At 36.8% G+C, this 27,959-nt stretch overlaps 1 protein-coding gene and 1 long non-coding RNA gene across 3 annotated transcripts in view; one reads left to right on the top strand and one right to left on the bottom strand.

Annotated features, from left to right (window-relative positions):
- Window positions 1-27,959, top strand: part of gmds (GDP-mannose 4,6-dehydratase) — a 67,333-nt gene that overhangs the window by 2,666 nt on the left and 36,708 nt on the right. Inside the window, exons 2-8 of one of the 2 annotated variants that reach the window (XM_082147399.1) lie at window positions 3,809-3,853; window positions 4,345-4,432; window positions 4,523-4,543; window positions 5,283-5,392; window positions 16,563-16,755; window positions 17,704-17,808; window positions 24,558-24,685. In XM_082147399.1, coding sequence (XP_082003525.1) covers window positions 3,809-3,853; window positions 4,345-4,432; window positions 4,523-4,543; window positions 5,283-5,392; window positions 16,563-16,755; window positions 17,704-17,808; window positions 24,558-24,685 — 690 coding nt within the window. The remainder of the gene's footprint in view (window positions 1-3,808; window positions 3,854-4,344; window positions 4,433-4,522; window positions 4,544-5,282; window positions 5,393-16,562; window positions 16,756-17,703; window positions 17,809-24,557; window positions 24,686-27,959) is intronic. The other variant, XM_082147400.1, reaches the window with a different exon arrangement.
- Window positions 18-3,802, bottom strand: LOC309482195. Its single transcript, XR_014200256.1, has 2 exons — window positions 741-3,802; window positions 18-707 (listed from the first exon to the last, which is right to left on the bottom strand). It is a non-coding gene; the product is annotated as an uncharacterized lncRNA (long non-coding RNA).

Here is a 27,959-nt window from a genome sequence, read left to right as displayed (position 1 = left end):
AACATTTAACATTAACAGACTGAAGCAGGAAGTTCCTGGTTCTGGCGGAGCTAGGGGGTGGCCAGGGGTGGCCGTGGCCAACCTTGGTCTAAGCTCGCTGAACCGTCTCTTTAAGACCACAAAAAACGTGAGACTTTTCAGACGCACACTCCAACTTCACCTCAGCGCCAGGCGCAAGTCAAACGAGTGCGGAAATGTGCAAGTGCCGAATGAGCTTCAGCAGAACATCACACAGTGATCTGCACATAGTAAATATAGAGTCAATCTTTCTCAACTGGTGGGTTGCAAGACCGTTTTGAGTAGGCCTAAGTCGAATAGTGTGCAGTCAACCACAAACGTAATTCTCTTTTTTTCTGATGCTACTTCTATTTTAGAAGATGTGTGTGAAAGCTTGTGACACTTCTGTCAGATGCTGAGAAAAAGGGCGTTGTCCTTATTCAGTTGGCTATCTTCGGTAAGATGAGATGTTGTCAGGCCAAATGTCAGTAAAACTAACTAACTTTTCTGTCATACGGCTGACAGCTGTTGTATTGTGCTTGCGTACGTGCAAATGTGGCGTGCTGTAGCCGTAGTTGTCGTCAATTAACTGATTGAATCAAAAAGGCGATTAAAGCTGTCAAAACTGCATGCATGTATTTGTTATATATGCGTCACATGTGTCTGGATTAAAATATTCTGCTATGTGAGATCACAATATTAGGCACAAACTGATGTTTTAATGTCCAAATAAATGTGAGCACTGTGCATTTGTACTAGACGATAGGCATTAATTTTGCGTTAATTTGTAAAGGACAAACAAAAATGGATAATTTTTAAATCCATAAAATAACTAATTTTACATTCTGGCTATACATTACATTATGAAAAACATAACATTTTACATTATGTGCTGTTGACTTCCGCCTAGTTCACATTCTTGCACATGGGGATTCAAAAGAGAACTTTTTAATTTAGGTATGATAGAACTGTTGCAATTATTTATTATGACAACTAATATAGAAAGTTAAACTTTTTTTTGACAAACTCAGAATTGGTTGAAGAGTTCATTGATTATATAAAACGCAGTGAAGGTTGAATAATCTTTGGACTACAGTATTTATCTGCATGTTATCTCATCCATGAAGATACAACAATGTAGAACAAGCTATTGGATATTTTGAGAACCAGAACCAATCTAACTGAGCAAGTTGAACTTTAGCTATAGTGTGTGCCCTTTTATTACTATTTAATTAATTTTAATATGAGGTGGTGGGTAATAATAAAAAAATATAAAATTCACTCATTATTCCATGATTCCCAATTCACTACTATCTCAATTACAATTAAGTACAAATTAACTTTATTCAGTTGTGTAGGCACTAAAACAGTCCAATACATTATCAAATTATTTTTTATGATAAAATAATTAAGATTTCTGTGCCACCCCAGACTGGTTGCTGGCCCTTGCCTGGCCACCCCTATGAAAAAATCCTGGCTCCGCCACTGACAGACTGAAGCAGGAAGTTCCTGGTTCGTCTCATTATAATAAAAAAGGGTCAACTTGGGCAGGGCGCAGCAAACAGTCAGAATGCAGTTCTCTTGATGAACAGCAGAGGGCGCTCGAATGACAGAAATCATTCATACTGAAGCGTTCTGTCCGATGCAGTTTGAAGAAAATACTATTGATAGTGTTTAGTTCTCACATGTCTTGAATCTGTTTTTCTAAACAAAAATTAGACTGCATTGTAAATCTGGCCCAGTTAGCATATATTGTTGTTGTTTTTTTATATACAGTAACATTTAGCATAACATGTTTGAAAATGTTTCTGCCAGTTTACGTTGTATAGGCCTACACTAGAAAACGGACCAATCAGCTAAAAGCTCGATGACTTAAGCAACGGTACTAAAGCACCGACTATTTATTTTAAAGGCCAATGTTGATGGTTATTATTATTATTGATGTTCTTAGAAACAAAGCAGACAACCCTCACTGGACGCACTTTACCGCCTGTGTCAAACGCAGCTTCCATAACCGAAATGAATAGTGAAAACTTCAATTTTGTGTCTTTTTGATGTACGCACTTAATTATGTTAAAATTGTTGCGCCCACTTGTGGTTCACAAGGGAACACGGAGCCATTTGTTTGGAATTATGCTTTGATGCGGTAAAGAGAGAAATACTGTTTTACTGCGGTCACGGGCAAATGTACGGGACCTTTTTTCACACATGCAAATCAACACGCAATACGTGCACAATCACAGATGATACGTCACGGACAGAGAGACTGACACATGGGCTGGTTTGGTTGGGCAAGTTAAGTGGGCTTATTTGATTAGCTTTCATTCTTTCCTTTGCCATTTTGGTTTTCTCAGCATAAATGCATCCACAGTTTGCCACGAACAATTAGCCTGTGTCTAATGCAGAGGTCTAAAGGGCTATAGATGTATCTTTATGTTGTGTATTTCAAAGTTTTTCCAAATTAGCCAGACGTTTCGTACATGTGGTTTGACTCAAAACAAGAGATTAAAAAATGATTTTAAGTTTATAATTCGGACATAAAGTGATTAACCCGAGATGGTGGGTTACAAGGTAGGCCTGTGTGTGCGTATGCACAGACTGGTTGGAATGTCGTGTCCGTCTAGGTTTCCTGTCTATGAACGTAATCTGCGGGAAACAGGCAACGTTTCCCAACAGTCTCAGTGTGACGATAAGCTGCTTTTTATCAGGGTTATGAGTCCGCGCTGCAGTTGGCACTGCTTGTGTCACACACACACACACACATGCACAGAGAGCCTCAGGTGTTCAGACATTGAATGTTATGTATGTAAATCTCCATTGAACGGTGTGAAAAGGAAACGGAAATGCATCTTTAAGCACATCTTTTCCTCTGCGGACATATATACTTACATTGCAGGCACACATGGCTGTTAGAGCTTCTCTTTTTTTTCCCAAAGGTCTTTGGGACTCTGCCTATATCACCCCAGCAGGAAGTAGGGGGCGGAATGCCATGGCCGGGGCGGAATGTTCCAAAGTTCTAGAATGTGCGGTCGGGAAGTATGAGAGGGGAAAAAGGGAGAACGAGAAGGAGACGAGAATAAGAATGAAAGAGACTCAGCAGGCCTCGAAAGTTGCTTATGTTTTAGGTTAAAACATGTCTTTAGGGTACGGCCGTGTCACTTTTTGACAGTCAGGTGGATTCAGCGGCTTAGACTGAGCTGTCAGACTTGTACTGACTGACATGATGGCCTTGTTTGCTTGATTAATACTGTGTGTGTGTGTGTGATGCACACCGATGATTCAGTAAGCTTGTATTACACTGGCTTACAGTGTGTGTGATGTAGCTCGCATAGGCACTCCTTACTTATTTGTTAGCCGTCTTGCCAACTGTTTTTCTTGCACTCTTTGCAGGCTATGTATAGAGCTCGAGTTTTTTGCCGTTAAATGGATAGTTAATCCAATAATGACAGCTCTGTCATCATTTACGCATCCCCATGTTGATCCAGACCTGTATGATTTTCTTTCTTCTTTGGAACACAAATTAAGATATTTTGAAAAATGTCTATTTGTCCATAATGCCCAGTGGGGCAGGAACAGTTGTTTCGGACAGAAAGTCATACAGCTTTGGAACGACATATGGGTGAGTCTCGACATGAGCATGTCCGTGTGCGAAAATGCGTGTTTGTATAATGTAGGCGTGTATTCGCTGTGGTCTGGCTCATGAAATCCAGAAAGAAATGGTCATTGTGTTGCATACTCTCTTGGGTAATGCTTGCCGTAAATGCGTGTGTTTCTCAAAACCCAAAATAATTCTCCCTCTGTGTGGTTTCAGGATGGATCCTACCTGGCTGAGTTTCTGCTGGCTAAAGGTTATGAGGTGGGTAAGCCAATGTAACCCTTAAAGACATCGTCAGAAATCATTCCCACATTGATCTGATGCAAATATGTCTCACTGCCTGTTAATAATCAAAAATAAGAGTTCAATAGGTTGCATCTCATTTAAAGTTAAACTTTTCATTTTCATATTTTTTTTGCTCATTAAACAGTTTTTACAAATAAAGAAATGCACTACTGTGCATTTGTGAAATGTTACTACGGTAACATTAAAAAAAAAATAAGTTTTTGGAAGAAGTCTATTTTTTGTTCACATTTTTTCAGAATACTTTGATATATAAAAAGTTCACATTTATTTGAAATAGCAATCTTTAGTAACATTTATAACTTTTGATTAATAAATTTTTTTCCTTGTTGAGTAAAAGTATTAATTTCTTTTTTTAATGACCTCAAACTTTTGAACGGTGATGTCTATACAGTTTATTTAAAATCATGTACACTTAGATGAGATGAACTTTTTGGTGTTTTGGACAGGTTCATGGTATCCTCCGCAGGTCCAGCTCTTTTAACACGGGCCGGATTGAACACCTCTATCATAACCCTCAAACGCACACAGAAGGAAGTGAGTTTCCCTTCCTGGCTATAATAAAAATCATGTTTATTTTGTTTTTAAATGTATAAATGTCTTCTAACCTGTGTAAAATATCACTAGGTATTGGATCCTCTAAGTGTTGTAAGTTGTTCATTCAGTATTTTTTATTTAATTTTGTATGTATGTATTTTCCTTCATGATTTCAGTCTAAATGTTCTTAAGAACTATTTGGATGGTAATTATTTATTTTGGGTTGGTCTCACACAATGCAGCTAAATATGGTTGTCCCTGTTCTTTTAAGTGCTTAATCCCATTCTGAACAAACAAGAGTGGGCGTGACAACAGTTTTCTACGACACAATTCACTCCTCAAAATTATGGCGGTTTACAAAAAATGGCTGACAATACTAGTATCCTTTGAAGTCAAAGTACTGACAGCCGTACCTACTAACGGAATTTTCTCCTGGATGGTGGGAGAAGAACATCGACATGTACGACTCAAATGGTAATAAAGTCACTGACTAGTCCCTATGTAAAACATTTGCCATCCAAATAGATCTATTGTCTGTATCTGGTTTTAAAAGGTAAAAAGAAATCAGAATCAAATAGAATGAAATTTAAAAGTTTTGCACAAAAATCCAGACACAGATTTCTTTCCAGTAGGAAACTCTATATATTTTTCAGCAAATAATTGTATAAACATTTTAGACATGGTTATGGTTATGATCTCTTTGCGTTGGGTCTGGTATGCTTCGCTAAGGTGACAATCTTTTAACTTAAGATGTGGAGGATAAAACTCTTTCTAAAACTTTCCCCGGCGGTAAAGCTATATCAGATTGCTTTATGTGAAATAAAAAATGATTTTATTCCGTCCATCATAGACATGAAGTTGCACTATGGGGACTTGACTGACAGCACTTGCTTGGTGAAGATTATCAATGAAGTCAAACCCACAGAAATCTACAACCTGGGAGCGCAGAGTCACGTCAAGGTAAAACACCCTCATTCTCTCTGTATTTCTCAATCACACAGATCCTCTTTGTCTGCTGACTCTCAAACTCTCCTTCTGACCGGACGCGCACACACACACACACGCGCGCGCAAACTGTTTCATAATGACTTGGGTTTCTTTCTTAGTGTCTGTGAGGTGAACAAATGACCCCATCCAAGTAATTCTTTGGAAAGGAAAAAGTTTTAACCAAATACAGAAGACTTTCTTTCACTCTCTGTTCCTTTACCCACACCCCTAATGTCTAGTCATCTGGGATGAGGTCAGGGGGATGTTAGTCAGAGAGTTGGCCATCATATGGTGTGTGTGTGAACTTCTGTGTGGGTGCTCCACAGGGTATTTTATGGGAAACAAGCACAACCGGCAGTTAAAGTGAGGGAGAGGAGGGAAGAGAGGAAGATGACTGAATAAGAAGATCAAAAGCAGAATGAGACAAGACATTGCGGAGGGATGTGAATGAGACGTTAATATTGACATTGTTTCCTTCAGATGCTCATGACGCTCTGATGTTCAGTCACAGGAAAAAACAATTAAAAGTGTTCATCTGGTGTTAGAGAGAAATAACAGTGTCATGTTTTTGCTGTAGCCTAATACGTTTCAACCAGACTTCCAAAGACCCCACTCATGCGGCATGCGTGACGTCAGCAAAACTGAGAAAGTTATTATAGGTTGATGAGAGATTATAGTATCCACAATAAGACCAGAGACATTTTTTAAGAAAGTGAATAAGGGTCAATTTTGATTTCATGTTGTCAAGCTCAATCATAAACAAACTACACAGAATGCGTTTTTGCATTGCACTGCTCTGCTTTTCCATTTTTTTATATGTAAACTTGCCCTAGACTGACATGTTTGACTGTTACACTTTTTTTTACAGCGTCTTTCGCCTGACGCAGCATTAAAAAATACGTTGCTAAAGTTCAATAATTTAAAACACTCCTTCCCTGCGTCTCATGCTTTTAAAACATGTTCTGCATGAACCGCTCCTAGAAAGCAAGTTTTTCCTGCTAAAGCTTTCACATTATTTAACCCTTGTATTTGATAAATGGTGGCATTAAAGGGATAGTTCACTTTGAAATTAAATTTTGGTATGTTTTAGCTTACCTCAAGGGCATCCAAGATGTAGGTGTCTTTTTTTCCGCAGTAGTTTCAATTTTGATATTTTTAGGTCAAACCGTTCTTGTCTGTCAGTCATATAATGCAGGTCTATGGTCACTGTCTCAAAGAGCATGCACAGAGTCCAAATTAAAACAATTCCACATCGTCCAAATTAAACAATTCCCCATCGTAAACTACACATTGATGGCCTAAGACACGAAACGAGCGGTTTGTGTGAGAAAACGAACAGTATTTATATCGTTGTTACCTCTTGTACACAGCCACGTCCAAGTGATCTGAGAGCGCGGGCGGGTATAGATATATACACTAGATGTCACCTTGGCTACTGCAGTTCATTGGAACGAAACCGTAGCCAAGGTGACATCTAGTGTATATATCTATACCCGCCCGCGCCCTCAGATCATTTGGACGCGGCTGTGTACAAGAGGTAACAACGATATAAATACTGTTCGTTTTCTCACACAAACCGCTCGTTTCGTGTCTTGGGCCATCAATGTGTAGTTTACGATGGGGAATTGTTTAATTTGGACGATGTGGAATTGTTTTAATTTGGACTTCTCTGTGCATGCTCTTTGAGACAGTGACCATCGACCTGCATTATATGACTGACAGACAAGAACGGTTTGACCTAAAAATATCAAAATTGAAACTACTGCAGAAAAAAAGACACCTACATCTTGGATGCCCTTGAGGTAAGCTAAAACATACCAAAATTTAATTTCAAAGTGAACTATCCCTTTAAAAGTATATGGATACTTTTGGACACTCAAATCACTTAAAAATGTCTGAATGTCAATGTATTTGGTACGACAGTGTATTTGGTAACGGTGAACAAATAATTATTTTCTTAGAACTGTTGCTGCTTTTTTGAGTCATTTTTGGTGGAATCAAGTCAGTTCCCCTTAAATTCACACAGGTGTACTAGCAAAGTAGCGTTTGTGAAATGTTTTGCTTAAAAAGTGCGTGTGTGCTATATATATATATATATATATATTTAAAATAAATGCTAATTGGTTTGATATTTTGTTTACATAATTCAAAGACATTCATACATTTTTAAATATGGCTTAACTGTTCAAATACTTTGTAGAGCCACTGTTTGTCTAAAATGATTCATGAGCCTTAATGGTTGGTTTGTAAGGATGGAAAGATCCAGACAGCACCTGCAGGCTCACACTGAACGCGTACAGTTAAATACAGCAGCTGCCGTAATATGGAACTAAATAATTCAGATGGAAACTGACTGAGAAACACTGGCCAACAGACAGGCATCCATTCTATTAATTGGGAGGTGTTCTGGGTGTCCCATCAGGAGGATCATCTGCTGTGATGACAGATAACAGCAGGATGCTCACTGTCACAATAGAGCTTTAGTACAGCTGTGGCTCTCCAACAAAGAGAATAAAAAGTACTTTAAGCACAGACATGAGACTGAGGGAGAGTAGTTCATATTTGAAAGATTGCTGTCATACTGTGACAACCGCAATCAGGATTGCTATGTGGAAAAATAAACAAGCTTGATTTAATTATACCTTCAGTTTAGGCTTGTTAACTTGTAAATGTGTGTGTTAGCCGGGTATGTTCATTAAGGATGGGCGTTTCAATCAGTGCCCGCTGTAATGAAGTGGTAGATCACTGCTACTCTCTGATTGTAGTTTACATTTTGAACTCACCACACTTTGTTTGGATATGGCAAAAAGAGTGGCAGAGAAAACACATACACACACATCCTCGGTTTCCAGTTATTACACACAGGGGTCAGCAAAGTGCTATTTTGTTTGAGAGTACCGCTCGGCGGTTTTTGGAGGTTATTTGTGTATTCTAACAGGAATGTTTCAGGAAGAAAGTGAGGTGCTTTTTTCCCTCCTTCACATTCTGTCTTTGTCTGTGAGCATCCATAGTCCTGTTTGAGTTAGACAGATAAATCTGAAGGATATATGACGGAAAGACAACAAGTGTAAAGACTTGTTGAGCTGTGAGAATTAAAATAGTTATTTCTGTTTATTTCAGAAATATTTTTAAATTTAATGTTCTAATAATTTATGTAGAACAAACTATATATTTTTAAAGTTGTTAGAAAGAATTTGTTTTAAAAAGAAAAATGATGGCATTGAAAAAAAAACGTTAAAATTTAATCAAAGTATTTTTTTAATATATACAGTGTACAGTACAAACATATACAATGTGTATATATGTATATATATGTGTATATATGTTATGTGTATGTATATATATGTGTGTGTGTGTATATATATATATATATGTATATATATATATATATATATATATATATATATATATATATATACACACAGTGTATATATATATATATATATATATATATATATATATATATATATATATACAGTATATGTGTGTGAAGTAAAAGTTGTTTTATTTTTAATATTATTACTACTACTATAAATTGTATTTAATTTACGTGCTAATATACACTACCATTCAAAAGTGTGGAGTCAGTACGATTTTTTAAAAAGGAATTCATACTTTTATTCAGAAAGGACACATTAAATTTATCAAAAGTAACCAAAAAAAAAAAAATATATATATATAATTCTATTTTAAAAAGTCTATTTTAAATCAATGCTGTTCTTTTGAACTTTCTATTTATCAAATAATCCAGAAAAATATGAAGCAGTACAACTGTTTTCAACATTGATAATACTAAGGAAAGTTACTTGAGTATCAAATCCGCATATTAAAAGGATTTCTGAAGGATCATGTGACATTGAAGACTGGAGTAATGATGCTGAAAATTCAGCTTTGCCATCACATGAATAAATAATGTTTAACACATATTAAATATTGTTGAATTTTTGATCAAATAAACAGTAAGCACAAGTGACTTATTTCAGAATCATAAAAGACCTTACTGCCCCCAAACTTTTGAACAGTATCTCTTTAAATGGAGTAGTACTAATGATTCTGTTTAATATAATATAACATTATTATTTTTAGTTTTGTGTCTGAATAAAAATCCAAAAATATCTAAATCTATCAAATCTAATAATTAATTTAGCACATTAAAATGGAAAATCTATAGCACCTGTTAGACATGCTTAACATGAAATATGAGGTGATAACAATAAAAGAACACTGCATTATTCAGGTGGGATATACCAGCTTCAGGAGCTCTGTGTGTGCAAACACAATGGAGAGATAAAGGCGTTATTTACATGTGAATGCAGACGGTTCTGACTGGCATTTCAGCATGTTGTTTGGCGACAGATAAAGAAAAGCTGTAAACCATAATGTCGACTTTACCACCAAAAAAAAGCACAGTGTGCTTTATATTTTGATGTTTGTACAAGTTTAAACCTTGCGGTTATTATCAAATAAACACAAATGGAGCTGCCTTGTGGGATAGCAAACTACAATTAGTCACGTACGACCACATCAAACTTAGATCACATGATTCTGAGTTGAAGTGGCACTTTTTTTTGGCTGAGATTGTGAGGCAAGTAACACACACACACACACACACACACACACACACACACACACAAACACACACACACAAAGGGCTGCAGAGTGTGTATTTGAGAGAAGAAGAAAAAAAAAATCATAAATTAATGTACCCCGTTTGATTAGAGGAACTTTAATTCTTTCCGAATCACTTTTTGACTTTTGACTTTAATTTTAAAGCAATTAAACTGAGAACACATCTGAACATCTGTGCTACGTTGGGCTGTGTTGTTCTGAGTTGACCTCTCCGTCAACTCCAAATGGTTAGTATGTTTCTATTCGACTCTGAAAGTCTCACTGTGAATGTGTTTTTGTGTTTGCACAGATACCGCTCTTATAGTGCCGGCAGAATCAGTTTGCTCAGAGTGTTAGGTATGGTGTGATTGGCATGAACTTTGTGTTTGTGTTTGGATTAGTGCAGAGCTGTAGCTAATATACCGGTGTTCGACTAGAACGTGTTTTGTGTTCGCTTATGAATGTGTTTGATGCACAATGTAAGTGTTGTCTAGGTAAGACTTTAGGCATTGTACACATGCTTGTAGACAGATGTGACAGCGAATGCCGGAGTGACACACTGAAAGATAACTCTTTCAGCTCAAGAATCATTTCCGCTAATGACGACAGCATTTTTTTTATAAAAAATGGTTGCAATGTAGGAGACTTTGTGTTACACTGAGCCTAAGTTTCCTTGTTTCCTAATTGGGTATCTAGAGGACGCAAGCGCTCACGCTTTCACGCAGACACACGCAGTTAATTGCTTGTGTAAATCATTCCAGTCTTGTCACCTGCAAGGACTGACGTCACCGCCAACAAACAGGCCTTTATTCAGTGGCGTTACATCACGTTAAAAACATGATTTTGATTTATCTAAATGACAGCACCTATTAAACTAGTGATTAATTATGAGATATAAAAATCTTTGCACTCCCATTTCTGCCACTCTTTTAAGGGTTGGAATACAGATGCATTTTTAAACACATTTGTGTGGTAGACATGATGTATAAAATGCTTATTCAGACACTGGGAGCGGTAGAAAAAACACATGATATGTAATCTTTTTTTTTCTGTATTTGCTACTCGGTAGACAAATCATTATAATCATTATGTATATTTTTATAGATTTATTACATTATATTCATTATAATCAGTGGGTCATTTTTATTTATTTATTTATGTATGTTTAATGAATGTCCGACTAAGCATTTGTGTGCATATTTTGTTGGCCAGTTACAGACACTTCACTTAGTTTGTGAATGCAAGTGTTTTTTTGTGTGTTTTTTTTTTAAAGATGACCCAATAAACTTGTCATCTTTGGAAAGTGGCAACATAAAGCACATCAAGCAGTGTTGTCAAAAAACAAAAACAGTTTTGACATCTCTAATCTCACGTAAGCTTTGACTGTTTCACATTAGGCAAAGGAACGAGTGTAAGATCTGTCATAGTCTTTTTTTTTGTGGCAATATTCAGTCTAAGAAAATGGGTTAAGATGGCTTGACTTAACGTCAGCTCATGTAAAAATTGGAAGGACTCTGATTGACACTTCATGGTACACCTGAAAAATATGGCAGTTTTTGTGAATTCACTGGCACAAGCACTCGACGCTTGATTGAGAGGTGGAAAATAGCCGTTTGCAGAATAAAAGCAGGTATTGCAATGAACAATTCATCCTTTGTGTGGTATAAACTGACACATTCTTGTCTCATGCCCTGCCCTAAAGGTGTTAACAAGAGAAGCCTTTATTATATACTTGTGTTGATTATGCTTATTCTTATTTATTAGTATTAGTATTATTATTGTCATTACATCAGGGAAAGATGTTGAACAGAAGTAAGGACTGAAGGAATAAAAATAAAGAATGATAGTTTGGATCATAGCATTACCAGAGATGTTGGCTCAAGTGACTGGAAGACTAGAATCAGGAAATATTCAACGGCAGATTAGTATAGTGTGTGATTCCAAAGTAAACTCTAAAAATGATTAATGATATTTAAGATTATGATGAATTTAAAATAGGATGCAAGAGAAGGCTTAAATTCAAAAACTTAAACCACCAGTTATCACGTTATATTCAGAGAAATGTTATCGATGTTTGTACTGTACTCAACGTTACTATTTTACGTCTTTTATTTCACGCAGACTGGTGGAAAAATCTCAAAGCGCCACGTTGTGCTTTTTCATGTATGGCAGAAACCTCTCTGCTTCCTTTTTAAGCTGTGCAAATTATTGGACTCTCTCTGGTGCCATTTGTCTGCATGACCTTTAGATCTGTATTCTGTAAGTTCAAGATATTCAAGCAGGGCTCAACAATAAGGAACAATATTTTTTTTGTCTAAATTTGTACTGCCCTGACAACATTTTTACACGCCTTAACACATAAAAGATACTCACTTTATTTTTTAGAAACATATACTGTGTGTTTGATCAATTTAAAGGGATAGTCCACCCAAAAATATAAATTCTGTCATTTTATTCCTCACCCTCATGTCATTCCAAACCCAGTCTTTTGTTCATCTTCTGAACACAAATGACGATATTTTACTGAAATCTGAGAGCTTTCTGTCCCTCCATTGACAGCTACGCGAACCAACCCGTTAAATTTACAGTATATTTTTATTTATGTATTTTTATATATACATTAGCTTAGTTTTGGTTGTTGTATTGTATTGTCATGTTATCCAGCTAGATCACATTACCTCTGTGTTGTATTTAAATCAGAATTCAATCTTCAATATAATGCAGAGAACAAAATGTTTGCATTTGCCAGTCATAAAAACAAGCGGGTATGAAGGGTAATCGATTGGACAAGTGACAGTCTGTCTGAGATTGTGAGTTGTATTATTTCAGAGAATAATACAACTCACGTTAGTGGATGGCATGTAATGACAACACACATTTGAGGGTAAAAAAAATTATATGGTAATGAATTTGGTCTGCAGAAAGACCTACTAGACACCAGAGTCTATAATTACAGCTATTTATAGCTTGGAAGCATTCATCATCTTCTCTCAAAATAAGCAGGTCAAGCACTCGTATTTGATATTATGGTATTTTTTTGTGTTAATCTGAAGCGCAAAGTTCTTTTAACTCAACAAAACTGAGGCGGATGCTCAGCGTTGCGGATTTTGGCATATCAGTTTGTGCATTGTCAGTTTCAACATTGTTTAGTATAGGCTGCTTGACATACAGATAAGCACACACAATTGCTCACCTCATTCCTTTGAGCTCCTAAATGACAGCACCTGTCATCTGTGATGACACATGTGCTGTGTGTGTGTCAGAGAGTTGGTTCAGTCAGAGACCACTCACATGTGGTAGTTGTTGGTTGCTGTCAGCGCAAGGTTAACTGTCAGGAGCTGAACAGAACCTTGTGTGTGTCTGTGCTGTTCTCAAGCAAATGAAATAGCATGATGAAAAACGTGTGGTCGGATTATGTGGACTGCACTATGCTCGTCACTTTAGAAGTGTTTGTACAAAGCCCAGACCTAAACACCTTTGGGATGAATTTGAATGCCGACTGTGAGCCAGAACCCATCACCCAACGTCAGTGTCTGAGCTAACTGACGCTCTTCTGACTGAATGGGTACAAATCCCGCAGCCTTGTTTTAACATCTAATGGAAGACCTTCCCAGAATAAATTCATGTCATTTTTTTTTTTTTTTTTTCATGTGTTTGAAATTAAATGTTCTGCAAGGTCAGTCACTTGCTGTTTTCTTTAGTTTTTTGTTAGTTTTAGTTAGTTTATTTATTAGAATATATATATAATAGTTATTTATTTTCTTATTTATTAAATGACATTTTTTTTGGAGTTTTGTTTTAATAAAAAAATTCTTATTTAAAAACAACACATTAAAATCAAATTTAATGTGATGTTTTTAATTTATTTCTGTTTTATTTTTTTTATATAAATTAGAGAATAAAAGAGGATGCATCTCTAGATTAAAAATAATTAATAATTCAGTTTATTTATTTATTTAAATTTAAATCAAATGACCAAATGAAATAAAAATCTCTAGTTTTGTGTCAATGAAGGGGGTACTTGAGCCCTACCGATGGAGCTGCGGGGCTATACGAGACAAAAATGGTTGAGAAACGCTGTCTTCTGGAAACATAAGATGTGGTAAAAATAGAGCTTTGTTTTTACAAGGATGGAGACAGTTTAAGGACATCTGTAACAGGCTAAATGATTCCCTAATTATTCGCAGTCATGGTTTCTCCCCTCCCTCCCTCAGCTCTCACACACTCAAGCTTGTATTGGCTCTGCGATTGCTTCAGACAACTTGCGCCTGGGGCAACCCCAACCGCAGCCCATAATGATCCAGGCTGTTGCCATGTTTACATGTGTGTTTATGTTTGAGGGAACGAGTGAATGATGAGGTGAGCGTGTCTGGTTGAGAAGGCAGAAGAGCGAGGGAAGTTGGTGTCATCTCAAGCATAGATTTAATTAGCTGATGAATTCCAATCCTGACGTGCCGAAGCCGTGAGGAGTGTAGGAGTAGTATCGATTGGGGGGGGAAGGGGGGGGTAGGTAGAGCCAAAAGTGAAAAGGGTGTTCGCTTGTGCAGAAGTCGCCTGGGGCACGGGGACTTTCCCAATGGCAGACATTAATTCTGCCCCCCTGACAGTTCCAAGTTGCTGTGGAAACACGAAGAAATTGCTTTCGCTGCACAATTTTCTACAAGTCTCCCACTCACTTTCGGATAACGTGTAAAATGCGGCCGCACTTGCGTAAACAACAAAATCCCTGTAATTTCCACGTCTTTTCTTAGCCTACAAATGCATACAGGGAGCAATTTTGAGTTCACAGCACGTTCTCTTGCATCAACGCAATGGCTACTGCTACTAGAAACAGCTGGAACGAGCAAATTACGGTATCGGTGTTCCTCTAATAGCACTATTTTGGCATATTTGTGACATTTGAAATCAGTGTACTGGCTGTTTGTTTGGAGAAAACAATGCCCAAGAAATGAAAATTGCTTGCAGGATGGCAAGATGCCGTGAAGGGCTCTCCGCAAGGCACAATCTAAAAACATAAATCTTCTTGTACCTGACAGAAACATGTCTCTCTTAGTTCTAACTGGTATGATTGAATGTTTTGGCTCACATTTAAGAGCATGTTTGCACAGTCCAAAAAACTTAAGGCTAATTATCCCAGCAACGGTAATGATAGCTATTGGACGACCGCCAAGCAACACATCTAAAGTCAATCCATTCCAGCATTATAAGGATTATTTTGAAAGTGATGCGAATTTGCGTTGCGAAGACACTTAAATATAGTTTCAGTCTCACGATAATCAGCTGTCAGTCGCTTTTTGTTTTCATGCTGAGGTGTGGTTACAGATGCGCACTTGGGTTTTTCAGAACTAATTCAGATCATGCCTGTTGCAGAGGGTTTGTCTCATCGGAAAATCGTGTAGGTGCGATTCTGAGAAGTGTGTGTCAAATTTGAGGAACAGGTTAGATTAGTTAGTCTCTCGTTCTCTTTCTCTTCCTCAGTCCCTGTCTGTCTTTCTCACCATATCTTTACCATCTCAGTTTCAGTTAGGGATTCCCCGGCTCGCTTGTGTTTGGGAATTAAGTATGTCTGAACTCGTTAAATTAGAGCAGAGGCCTTCTCTCTCAAAAACACATCATGTAATAATTCAGTCGCATGATGTAGCACCCCAAACTATTTGCAATATTAAAGTAGTTCACCCAAAAATGTACATTTATTAACTAACTCATACCCTTGTTACATATCCCATGATTTTCTTTCTTTGTGGAACACATGGTTGTTGTTAATGGTTGTTTTCTTCCATGCAAATACAATTACTAGGGTTTCCAGTTATCAAAATGCGAAAGTACAAAACTGGTATTGTGCACTATATTAATATTACAGAGTTTTGTGAGAAACAGGCCTAAATTAAAATCTAAATTTACAGATAATCTTGGCATCTGCTTGTTCTCTTTCCCACTTTCACTGATTTGTGAACCTTCTTCTTTGAGTCAGATCTTATCAGTGAATCAGTCCACAAAACCTGAGGTTCAGATTGTTAGTTGATGGTCAGTTTTGTTAATGTGATAGTTTCAAGCACACTATTAATTCAAACTAGAGAGGTTTCCTAGATAATGTGACTAAATGTAAAACAGAAAACATGCAATGTTGTCAGATATTATTTCGTTGTTCTTTTGATTACTTGCAAGTTGAATGCACCAAATACAGTTATTCATACACAACATTTAGTTGTTTTACCCAATTTACTTGAGCTAGAAGACAAACCCTTTGATGCTCTGTGTGTTTTCCACTAACAGCAGAGCATGCAACTCTATGCAAACAAAGACACTTGATATCAACCATCAAGGACAAGAATGTTTCTCTCAGCTTTGAGGGTTTTGTGCCGAGTTTTATTACCAGACCCTTACTTGTTTTCATATTTCCTTAACTTGTTTATGTTGACTCTGGCAACTTTTTGGCTTAGGTTATTGGGTTATGTCATAACACTGAATTTCATTTATCCATTTACTTGTATACTTTTGCATTATGTCTTATGCATACACGCTTTGTGTTTGGCAGATCTCCTTTGACCTGGCTGAGTACACCGCAGATGTTGATGGGGTGGGTACACTTCGGCTGCTGGATGCTGTGAAGACCTGCGGTTTAACTGAGACCGTCCGCTTCTACCAGGCCTCCACCAGTGAGCTCTATGGGAAAGTTCAGGAAATTCCCCAGAAAGAGACCACGCCATTTTACCCACGATCCCCTTATGGTCAGCACACACACATGCAGTTCCTTTATACTTTTAATTTTTAGTATATTTATATGTACACTACCGTTCAAAAGTTTGGGGTCAGTAAGATTTTTTTGAAAGAGATTAATAGTCTTATTCAGTAATGCAAATTTAAATTGCCATTAAGTCAAGACAACTCACCTTTATTTATACAGCGCTTTATACAATACAGATTGTTTCAAAGCAGCTTGACAGTGATTACAGGAAAATGATTCAGTGATGCAAACGGTTCATTTCGGCTGTACAACAGCTCTAAAAGAAAAGTTTCATTATTCAGCTGAAGTCAGTTCAGTGTTGATTCAGTTCCATTGTAAAGATCATCAATTTTTAAATTAGTACACTGTTTTCTGCAGAGCTGCTTTATAGATGAAATGATGTCATCATCCAGCTCAGTTCTCGTCCAATTGTGTCAGTGCAGTCAAATCAATAATATTGTTGAATTTTAAATTGATCAAAAGTTACAGTAAACGCATTTATAATGTTTCCACAAAAATATTAAGCAGCACAACTGCTTAACATTGATAATTATAAGAAATGTTTTTGAACACCAAATCAGCATAGAATGATTTCTGAAGGGTCATGTGACACTGAAGACTGGAGTAATGATGCTGGAAATTTCGCTTTGCCATCACAGGAATAAATTACATTTTCAAATAGAAAACCGTAATTTGAAATTGTGATATTTCGCAATATTATAGTTTTTACTTCTTTTCATGAAAGAAAATGCATCCTTGTTGAGCATAAGAGACTTATTTTTTATTTTTTTATTGAAAAGATCCCAAACTTTAGAGCTGTAGTGTGTATATATATATATTTTATCATTTGAACATCATCATGTGTCTGAATTATTGATAACATTTCTTTAAAAGTGCTATTGCAGTAACCTTCTGTCTCTCCCTTGTTTTTATCTCTCTCTTTTTTCCACAGGTGCTGCTAAGCTCTATGCATACTGGATAGTGGTCAACTTCAGGGAAGCCTATAACCTCTTTGCTGTGAATGGGATCTTGTTCAATCATGAGAGTCCTAGAAGAGGTCAGAGTTTAAGACACACACCACACACAAGATCTGCCTACATACTGCAGATAGCTTTAAAAAAATAATTGAATATTTGGTTGTTCTAGTGCAGAGAAACTGAAAGTACTTTGCTTAGGGGCAACTTTACGTGAAAAGTAGGCCTGGTGCTGTTTTATTTTCATTGGTTGTGAAAAATGTGCAGTAACCAGCAGCCACTTCTATGTGTTAGACCTCATAACTTTATCACCTCATTCATCAAAAGATATGACACACATATATAATTTTGTCGTTTGTCAGTCTTAACAACTCCAACCCCCTTTTATAACATATTAACAGTGAGAGTTTAAAAATGTAATTCTTGCACACAAATACATTTAGAATTCATAAATGCTTCCAGTATGTTAAAGGTTCTCTCAAGAAATGGAAGTTTTTTTTCATCATTTACATGCCCTCATGTCGAATGTACACAAAAGAAGAAACTTTCAAGAAGTTTTTTTTTTTTTTTTTTGGTGAACTTTCCCTTTAACTTAATTCAACTACCCTACAGTTCAAAAGTTTGGTGTCAATGCGATTTTTATTTATTTATTTATTTATTTTTCATTCTTATGGTCACCAAGGCTGCATTACAGTAAAAACAGTAATATTGTGAAATTTTACAAATTTTGGGATAGCTCACTGCACATGCAAATATATTTGATATTCAAGAAAATAAATTCACTTTAATGTATTAAGAACCAAAAGATGGATTACAATGAGGCAGTCCATTTATCATTTATCAGTCCATTTTGTGTTAAATTGTCTATTTTAGGTGTCAAGCTTTCAAAGTTTGCTGAGTAACTAATATTTGCTTCTAGACGAAACCTCTGGAGTGTTTTTTACCCTGTGAATGCGCTGTCAGTGTTGTGATGGCAGTCACAGCGCGACAGAACTGTTTACATTGGAAGTGTGTAGCGTGACGCAGCAACTAGATGGCTTCCATTATAAGTGCTTGAAGTGGCGACATTTTCAGTGATTGTAATCGGAGGGACAGTTTTGTTCTATCACATGTATAAAAAGTGTTTAATTTCTAATTCTGAGAGAATTATACTTATCTAGCCAACAAATCAGGACATCAAGATGGCTCACTAGGCTCACTACAATTGTTGTGTCCGAAACCGTTCACTCATTCACTAATCCCTATACAGTGTATGGCATTTGAGTGCACTAAATCTGCAAGGAGTGAACGAAATGAAGTGAGTGAATTTGGACGCTGACGTATACACTGTGCGTCGGAGAGCTGGAGCTGTCGCAGAAACGGCTTCGTCACACGTAGTGATAAAACTCCTTTTATCTTACGTTACTTACTTTATAAAATAATATTAACAACAATAACAATCATAATGACTTTATTTTGTAATTATATATATACCTCCGTGCCAGCTTTGTAGTTTCATCGATTGAAATTGTTGAGCGCCTCAGGCGACTGTTACGATTACATTCAAATGAATATGCTACTTACAGATGATTATTGAATATTTTTAAATCAGCCACCAAATTATTATCTCTTCTTTACAGTTTAACGAATTAACAACAATGCCACAAATGATTAAAACACCTGGCTGTTAGTAAAACACATTAAATTGAGTTAATGCCTAAATAATATATTTTAATAAAAAATAAAAAAAAATATAAAATGTACCTTATTAATATCATATCATTTCATTTCATTTTAAAATTCATCTATATAATATTGTCTCAATATTTTAATGTTTTATTCAAGTAATTATTAATAAATATTATTATCTCTTCTTTACAGTTTAAAGAATTAACAAAAATGCCACAAATTATTAAAACACCTGGCTGTTACATTAAATTGAGTTAATGCCTAAATAATATATTTTAATAAAAAAAATAATATACCTATAAAATGTACCTTATTAATATCATTTCATTAAAAAATTCATCTATATAATATTGTCTCAATATTTTTATGTTTTATTCAAGTAATGATTAATAAATAAAAAAACTTTTAAAAAAACTAAACTAAAACTAGCATGAAATAAATGTTAAAGCAGAAATAAGAAAGCTGTAAAGCAATTTCTGGTTTAAACTTGCTCGCTCCCGCACTTTCACGGGAGCTCAGTCCTCTCCGCAATGGATTGTGGGGAAATAGTGCTTCAGCAAGTGTACATCGAATGTACACTCGAATTCAGAGAGGATTGTGGGTTCACATTCTACATAGAGAACGAATAGGGAATGATGTCGTTCACTCAGAATCCGGACACCACTACAAAATGGCCGACACCCGATATAGTGCACTATATAGTGGATAGGGAGCAGTTTCGGATGCAGCTAATAACAGTGCTGCAGACTACAGTGAAGGAAGTGATGCAAGAGTCCAGGGAGAATGTTGTGTGTGGCCAGCTTCATTGTGATTGGTTTACGGGGGAGTATCATGACACAACATTTGGTAAAGGGTGCAGCCATGACATCTTCTCAACAACAAGAGTGTTGTTCTGTGCCCCCACCCACAACCTCAGAGCACAGGAAGAGCAGTGATATCATCCGCTAGCGTTAGTGGCAAGAATTTTTACGCCGGTGAGACAAACATTGCCAACTAGACTTGTAACCAACTGTGTGTGTGTGTATGTTGAAGGAAGACGAGGAAAAAGGGAGTACAGGGGTGGAGGAGGGTTAGAGATAGCTAGACAGGGGGGAGAGATGGATGGGATAGTGTGAAAAAAGCCAACTTCATTTCCTGTCCGATCGCCGTGGTAGCCTCCCGCCATTGGGCGGGCCGGCGATGATGAGTTAATCTGGTTTGGAATTCACTTCGGAATTTCAGCCGGTGTCCACTTACACCAATAAACAAACCAGCTTCGAAAGAGTTTACGAAAGATGAGAAGAGAAAAATAATCTGTTACAAATCCACCACAGAGACGTCTGGGGTGTGTGCGCATGTGAAACTAGTTGCACTTTGACACCTATTCAGATTCGTACGTCTAATAGTGTGTAGTTCTAGATGAGAGAAATGGTCATGCCAGTCAATCAGAGAACATCTAAAGGGCTCCTCCATTACACACTCATCTCTCGTCTTTTTGTTTGCTCACATTCCCTCTCTCCTGTTGAAAGACGAGCGTTTTAAGAAGTTAAACCTCTCCAGGTGAGAGGGGCTGCACCTGTATGAAGGTGTCGACGGACCTCTCACCTATCGCAGACACACACACGCGCACACGTACACACTGCTGGATGAGCTGTGAGATGTTTTGCTCTTTCACTTCTTGACTACCCACCTCACACACCTGTGTTTGTGTTGTCGTGCAGTCATGGCAACAAAGAAGGGAAGTGAACGAGATGCTCCTTTAATGTCTCAAATTAAACATCACTCCTCACCTTGTATCTCTCTCACTCTCTATCTCTCCTACACACTCCCACATGCACTCCAAAGCTGGCATAGTTTGTTACTTTGCACTCAACAATAAGGATTTTTTTTCTGCTTGCCCGCTTGGGCCAGTAGTTCACATTCTCTTCTTGCCCCGCAGTGTTTTCACTGGCCCCAACACAATTATTTGTATTATTATTATTTCATAAAAATATTATAAAGAGACAAAAACAAGGTCAAAAATAGACTTGCAATCTTTGTCATTTGACCTATATTTTGATTGATTGATTGATTGATTGATTGATTGATTGAATACTAATTTGAATACTTTTTGTCTGTAAAAAAGCTTTTGTCTAATGTAACTACCTAGGACTTTTAGGTATGTGAGGTTCATTGATTTTTTTTTTTATCTTAAAAAAATATAAAATTATATTTATAATTACAATTTATAATATAATTTTTTTTGATGGATAGAATTTTATATTTTACATTCATAATTGTACATTTATACATGTAATTTTTTTTTATGAAAAAACTATTTAAAAAAATGTTTATTATAAATTTTTACATATGAATGAATTTTTTTAAATCAAATTTGCAATAATAACTGGAAGTTATACAGTCCATAGTTACCTTTTCACAACCAAATGTCACAGAAAGCGAGTTTCTAAAGCATAATGATGCATGTACTGTACATAATTTAAAAAAGGAGAGTAAAACACAGTACTTACCCAGTACGGCAAGTGACCATTCAGGCCCGAAACTGTCTCACACCGACTCCCTGGTCTGCAGGCCATCTGCATTTTTGAACCCTGTTACTGTTTTTCTGTTTTGACACCGCAACTTTGCCGGTTCTGAAAGAGATCAGGGTGCTGGTGTGTGTTTTTGTCATTCGTTTAAATGAACGTGGCAATCCGATGGTAGTGCGTTCTTGTGTGTACATCTGCATGAATGTGTGTTCAGACATGTGTCAAGAAACAGGAACAGGGCCTTGTACTGACAGTCGTTTTTTTTTTCACGTGCTGGAAATATCTGAGTGTCAGTGACTGATAGACCAGACATCTTGACTGCACTTTATTTCCACCTGGTTTGGCAGGGCGTCTTTCCATCCATTAGAAATTTCGCCTTGATACTCGACATTACCCTTGCTCATTACTCTTAAAATGTGCATTGACAGAGCCAACACGCACACCTGCAGGTCTGCCGCCTGCTTTGAGGCTTTGCCGTGCTCTTGTCCGCATAATCACGGTCTAAACCAGCCCTAAACTGGGTTGTTTTAGACTTGATGAGAGCTCCCTGCGGTCGACTCCCTGCGACTCTGCTCCTCGTCACAGCTTCCCACCGTGTGCTAAGAGACGGCCTAATTACACTCCGACTGGAAACAGGAGCCGGTGCGCGGAAATGGCCTGTCTTGGACTTTTAAACACACTTGCACACAGACGCATAGCCGACCCATTATTGCTGACCAGGGTTTGGTCAATCGGCTACGATTCGCTTTTTTTTTCTCCCCTCTTTTTTTTTAAATGAGTGAACCGAAATCAGATCCTTGAGTCCCCCCTGTGGCGTGTCTGTGACGACGGATTGACCCGGCTGTTTACAGTGTGGTATTTTAAACTGTTCTTCTCGTGCCAAGCTCAGGCACCTGGTCGTGAGCTGCGTTTAGCACGGATTAGAAAGAGCCCTTTGTGATAGCAGCAAGCCCGCGCACGGGGGGCCCATGACGGACATCCTGCCTTGGAAAGAGTCCGTTCACTTATGATTTTTTTTTTACATTTTCATTTTAGCTTACTTTACGGATCAGGGCTTAGCAATAAAGATGACCCACTGGCTCAGAGCCACTGTGAAAAAGTTTCGGGTCAGAGTTTTTTCATCACTATAAGCGTTTTAGTACCTTGCAAATGTAAACATGGTTTTCTATGACATTTGGTTGTGAATTCTGCTTACTACAGAAACTATACATTGCCTTTTTTTTAATAAAGAAAACTTAACGTTTGATAATGCGATTTATGTGTCAATAGTGTGTAATAATAAATAATATTTGTAACATTTACACTGCATTTGGCAGATGCTTTTATCCAAACTGACTTGCATTGTGTTCGAGTTATAGATTTTCATGACCTTGGCGTAGCTAGCGCCATGATCTACTGTTTGAGCTACATGAATGCTTAAACATTATTTTAGATAATTTTCAAATAAATTTATATTAATGCATTTGGCAGAGCTTTTATTCAAAACAATTTATACTGCATATAAGGCATTTTATCAGTTAATGCATTTCATGGGAATCAAACCCATGGTCGTGGCGTTGCTAGCACCATGCTCTACTGTTTGAGCTACAGGGATGCTTCTAAATGCTTATAAAGGATTTTCTAATATATTTACATTTACGCATTTGGGAGACTCTTTTATTCAAAGCAATTTACACTGCATTTAAAGTAGACATTTTTCAGTCATTTTATATGAAAACTTGCAGGAAATAAATACTGAACAATAGCTGAAACCGTTACATATTTAAAATTATTCATTTACAAAATGTAAGTATAAAATTATGAATTTAAGTTCATGAAAAATGATGTGGCCAGTGGAATACGATGGCAGAGCAAGTAGAAATCTAGCCTAACCGGGCAATCAGGAAAAAAATCCTTACTCTTGAGTCTGATGTAACACCAGTGCCCAACAAAAAAAAGCATCAAACTTAGTGGAAAAAAGCTTAATATATTTGTAATGTAGATATTTGAGAATATCAGTAACTCAATTTAACAATGTTTTTGCGTGGGTATGTTTTAGCCTGCCCAAATTTGTAGTTGACTTTTGTTTAGAAATAATAGGACATGATCTTCCCGGCATTGCTGATTTTCTACAGAAAACTTTTATGGCCCAAAACGCACACGCATGCTGGCTTTAGCCCCAGTCAAGAGCGTAATAGTCGTCATTCACTTATACACTTAAGTAAGTGTGTTCCTGTTCTGACCCGGGCCTGGTATTATAGGCGGTGGAGGTTCTCGTCTAGAACTCCCACCTCTGTCTGATTCTAGCTATAGCACAACTCAGCAGGACATGAGACCGTCCAAGGTTTCCCACAGATGAAGCATGTGTGTGTATGTGTGTGTGTCTGGCAGCTCAGTAGGACTTTGGACTGGCTTACAGATTCTCCAGGGTGGTCCACTGACTAGACAAGACTCTGATTTTATCCCTGTGTGTGAATGTTAGTGCGTTTTTATGCCTGTGTGTATGAGAGGGACACATTAACTGCTCGTTTTGGCCGAAACACACAAAATGAATGCAATTGACAGGTACAAGAAAAAATGAAAGGATGAAAAAAGAAAAATGAGGGAAAGAGCCTGACAAGGCAAAGTGAATGCTTCATACTAATATTTTCCCAATTTGTGTGTACATTTTTTTTCAGGTTCGAATTTTGTAACTAGGAAGATCAGTCGGTCTGTGGCGAAGATCCATCTCGGGCAGTTGCAGTGCTTCAGCCTGGGCAATTTGGACTCTAAGCGTGACTGGGGCCATGCCAAAGATTATGTGGAGGTACTCGCACACACTCACAAATCCAGTGTTCAGTTGTTTTGAGGACTTTTTACATGTGATTGTGTGTAGGACTGAATGACTACAAATAGCAACTCATGTACGTCTACGTCTCCAATAGACGTCAAGTTCTTCCATGCTACGTTACGCACCAAACTGTTGCCACGTTGTCTGTATGAGTGTGAGGGCTCAATTGAGATTTCTGCCTTGTATTTTGGACTCAAATATCTAACACAAAATCTCATTTAGACTCATTTTAATTTAATCTGATAATCAACATACTGATTTAGCATTAGTTTGAGATGAGGGCATCTTAAAAAAAAAAAAAAAAAAGGATATGTAGATAGATATCATCTATATTTATTTTAATCATTATATACATTTACAGATCTTTAATATTAATTAATTATATGAAATCTGATAAATCATGAATATATGTTGAAAGACAGGCTCATTCTCTATATTTTATAAAAATGGTGCACATGCTTTTGTATTAGTTGTATGCAACACATTGATGATTCATAATATGAGGTAGTGATGACTTGCCCTACTTTAAAAATCAAAAGTTTGGAGAAGGGTTGTGTGAGAATTCATTGCATTAGGTCTGCTGGATTGCATAATTGATTTCTTGTTCTCATCATTTAGCTTGTTGTTACTGTTGATGCAATGTGCATTCCTGTTTAATAGCTGTCTGCATTCTTAGTTATTACTGTTTTTACAAGCATTACTATTTGTAGTAATGACTGATACAAAGCGTACATCAGTTCAGTTGTCGTCTGTTGCTATTTTTTTTTTAAAGAAAGGAATCCAGTGGTCACATGTTATTTCTCTATAATTATTTCAACATGTATCAGCCAGCTTTTTATGATAAAGATCACAAAATTCCTGATAAACTGGAATCCAGAATGAGAGCAACAGTGCATGAAATCATCAGCAACCTATTGACATGATTATTTCTCTCTTGTTGAGTAGTAATTTGCAACTGCACTTCCACTTCTGCTGTCTGTTTATGCCATTGTCATCCTAATTCGGTCCGCCCATTGAATCGAGTCCACCAAGGGACCCCAAAACAACTTCATTGTAGAATGTGATGTTCAGCATTTCTCATTTTTGACAAGTTCACCGCTCAACATGCAATAAATGAAATAAATTATATTTATTTTAAAGGGAATGAATTACATTTTAAAATATAGTACAAATAGAAAACTATTATGTTTATTAATATTTCAAAATATAAAAATATTTGACTGTTTTACTGTAGTTTTGATCAAATGAATGCAACTTTGATAAACATTAGACTTCTTTTAAAAGCATTACAAATTCTTAACTTCAAAACTCCAAACTTCTGAATGGTAGTGTATGTGTGTGTATGTGCATTCATGTGCATTCATTAAAAATAAAATTATATATATATATATATATATATATATATATATATATATATATATATATATATATATATATATATATATATATATATATGAGTTGTGTGTGTGTGTGTGTAGCCGATTGTATAAAATATATAGTGGAAAAAAGTAATGTTATATTCATATAATTTAATATACAACTATAAATTCAGATTTGGAACTATACATTAATTTTGGTCTGCCATATGTAATATGTATTTTGAACTTGCACTTTCTTTTCAATTTGCTTGTAATTACCCTCTGAGTGCACAACCATGCTGTCGTGTTTATCCTGGATTAGAGAGACCTTTAGTTCCTTTAGGTTTTTGCCAGAGTGGGAGCTTTAGGTTTGTGTGTGTATGTGCATACATGTGTGAGCTGCTCCAGGTTTCCTGTGGGAACGCTGGTATTCCAGGCGGCTGAATCATGCAGCCAGGTTTATGTGGCTCAGGACTGGGGCAGATTTCGGGAAATCGGACCAAAGCTGTGAGCGTGTGTATGTTTGTGAGAGTTGTGTGTGTGTGTGTGTAGATGGAGTAGATCAGTGCGGTTTGCTACAGAAACAGTCCATGTATTCTACTCCATGTATTTTACCTCCAGGCAAAGTGCAAAAATGTAAAAATCTTTTTTCAGATCCATAGGTTTACATTTTTCAGTTGTCAATCATCTTTTGTTGGCACTGTAGATTCACGATTCATCCACATGCTATTCGAGTCTGTGCAAAACCTTTAATGATAGACATAAGACCTGTTTGAAAGTGAGTTTGTTGTGATACACACTGGAGACGCACGCGTCTTTGAACATGTCAAGTGCCATCAGTCACCATTACTGTTTATACTGTCATAAATGTGTGTACACAACAGTTAAAAAAAATTGCGGTCAGTAGGATTTATTTAAAAATAAATTCGCTGCTGAAAATTCAGCTTTGCCATTACAGGAATAAAAATAAATAAAGTTATTTTAAATTGTAATATTTCACAATTTTACTATTTTTACTGTATCAATTAAATTCGGCCTTGGTAGCAATAACAGACTTCTTTCAGAAACATTAATAAATCATAGTGACCCAACACCTTTTAACTGTTCTGTGTGAGATCAAAACCTTTTCTATTCATGTCTGTGCGGCCGAGTGTGTATTTTGAGTATAAGCGTACAGATATGACTCTATGTAGTTGAGGCAGTGGGAGATGAACACTGTATGTTTGTGTAAACTCTTGAACCGCGGACAGTTTTAATTGGTTCGCTGTTTGTATGACTTAATAAGCTGTTTGAAACGTGAAGCTTTATAGTTTTATGGAATTCAGACTTTCAGGCCTCCACTAAAAACATACATAAAATCAGGGCGCAAATGAAGTGAAGTTCAAAGATTCCTGTGAAAACACACAAGCTGAGCTGATAGCATAAAACTCTCGACGGGGTCTTAGAGGTTGCTGATGTTTTTGTTATTTTTAAGATGATTTCACCTCAGACCACTTTGTTTCTCCAGCAACAAAATGATTTTGTCCTCGTTCTCACCTCTCGCGTCTATCCGCACCACCGACCAATCGCGTACTAAAGAGAGCTCGGAGACGAATCACGCTGGTCTTTATGAGAACACGACGGCCAATCAAATCACTCATTAGCTCGGCGACCAACTGTACCTGCAATGACCCTTCACTCAGAGAGACTCTTCTTTCATAGTCGTAATGCTTTGTAAGAACACTGCATTGGGATTTTTACAGTAAGATGAGGAGATTGTTTTCAGAGGAGGCTGGGAAACCAGCTGGAACTTTTGCAGCCAATAGGATATTTTGTAGTGCACATTTTTTGACGACTGTGTAAATGTATGTGTCTGTGTGTGTTGCATGCATCCATAAAATCAGTGTAAAATA

Source organism: Leuciscus leuciscus (assembly GCF_965113295.1).
Source record: "Leuciscus leuciscus genome assembly, chromosome: 19".
Taxonomy (NCBI): Eukaryota; Metazoa; Chordata; class Actinopteri; order Cypriniformes; family Leuciscidae; genus Leuciscus; species Leuciscus leuciscus.
This window is presented reverse-complemented; position numbering and strand designations above follow the sequence as displayed.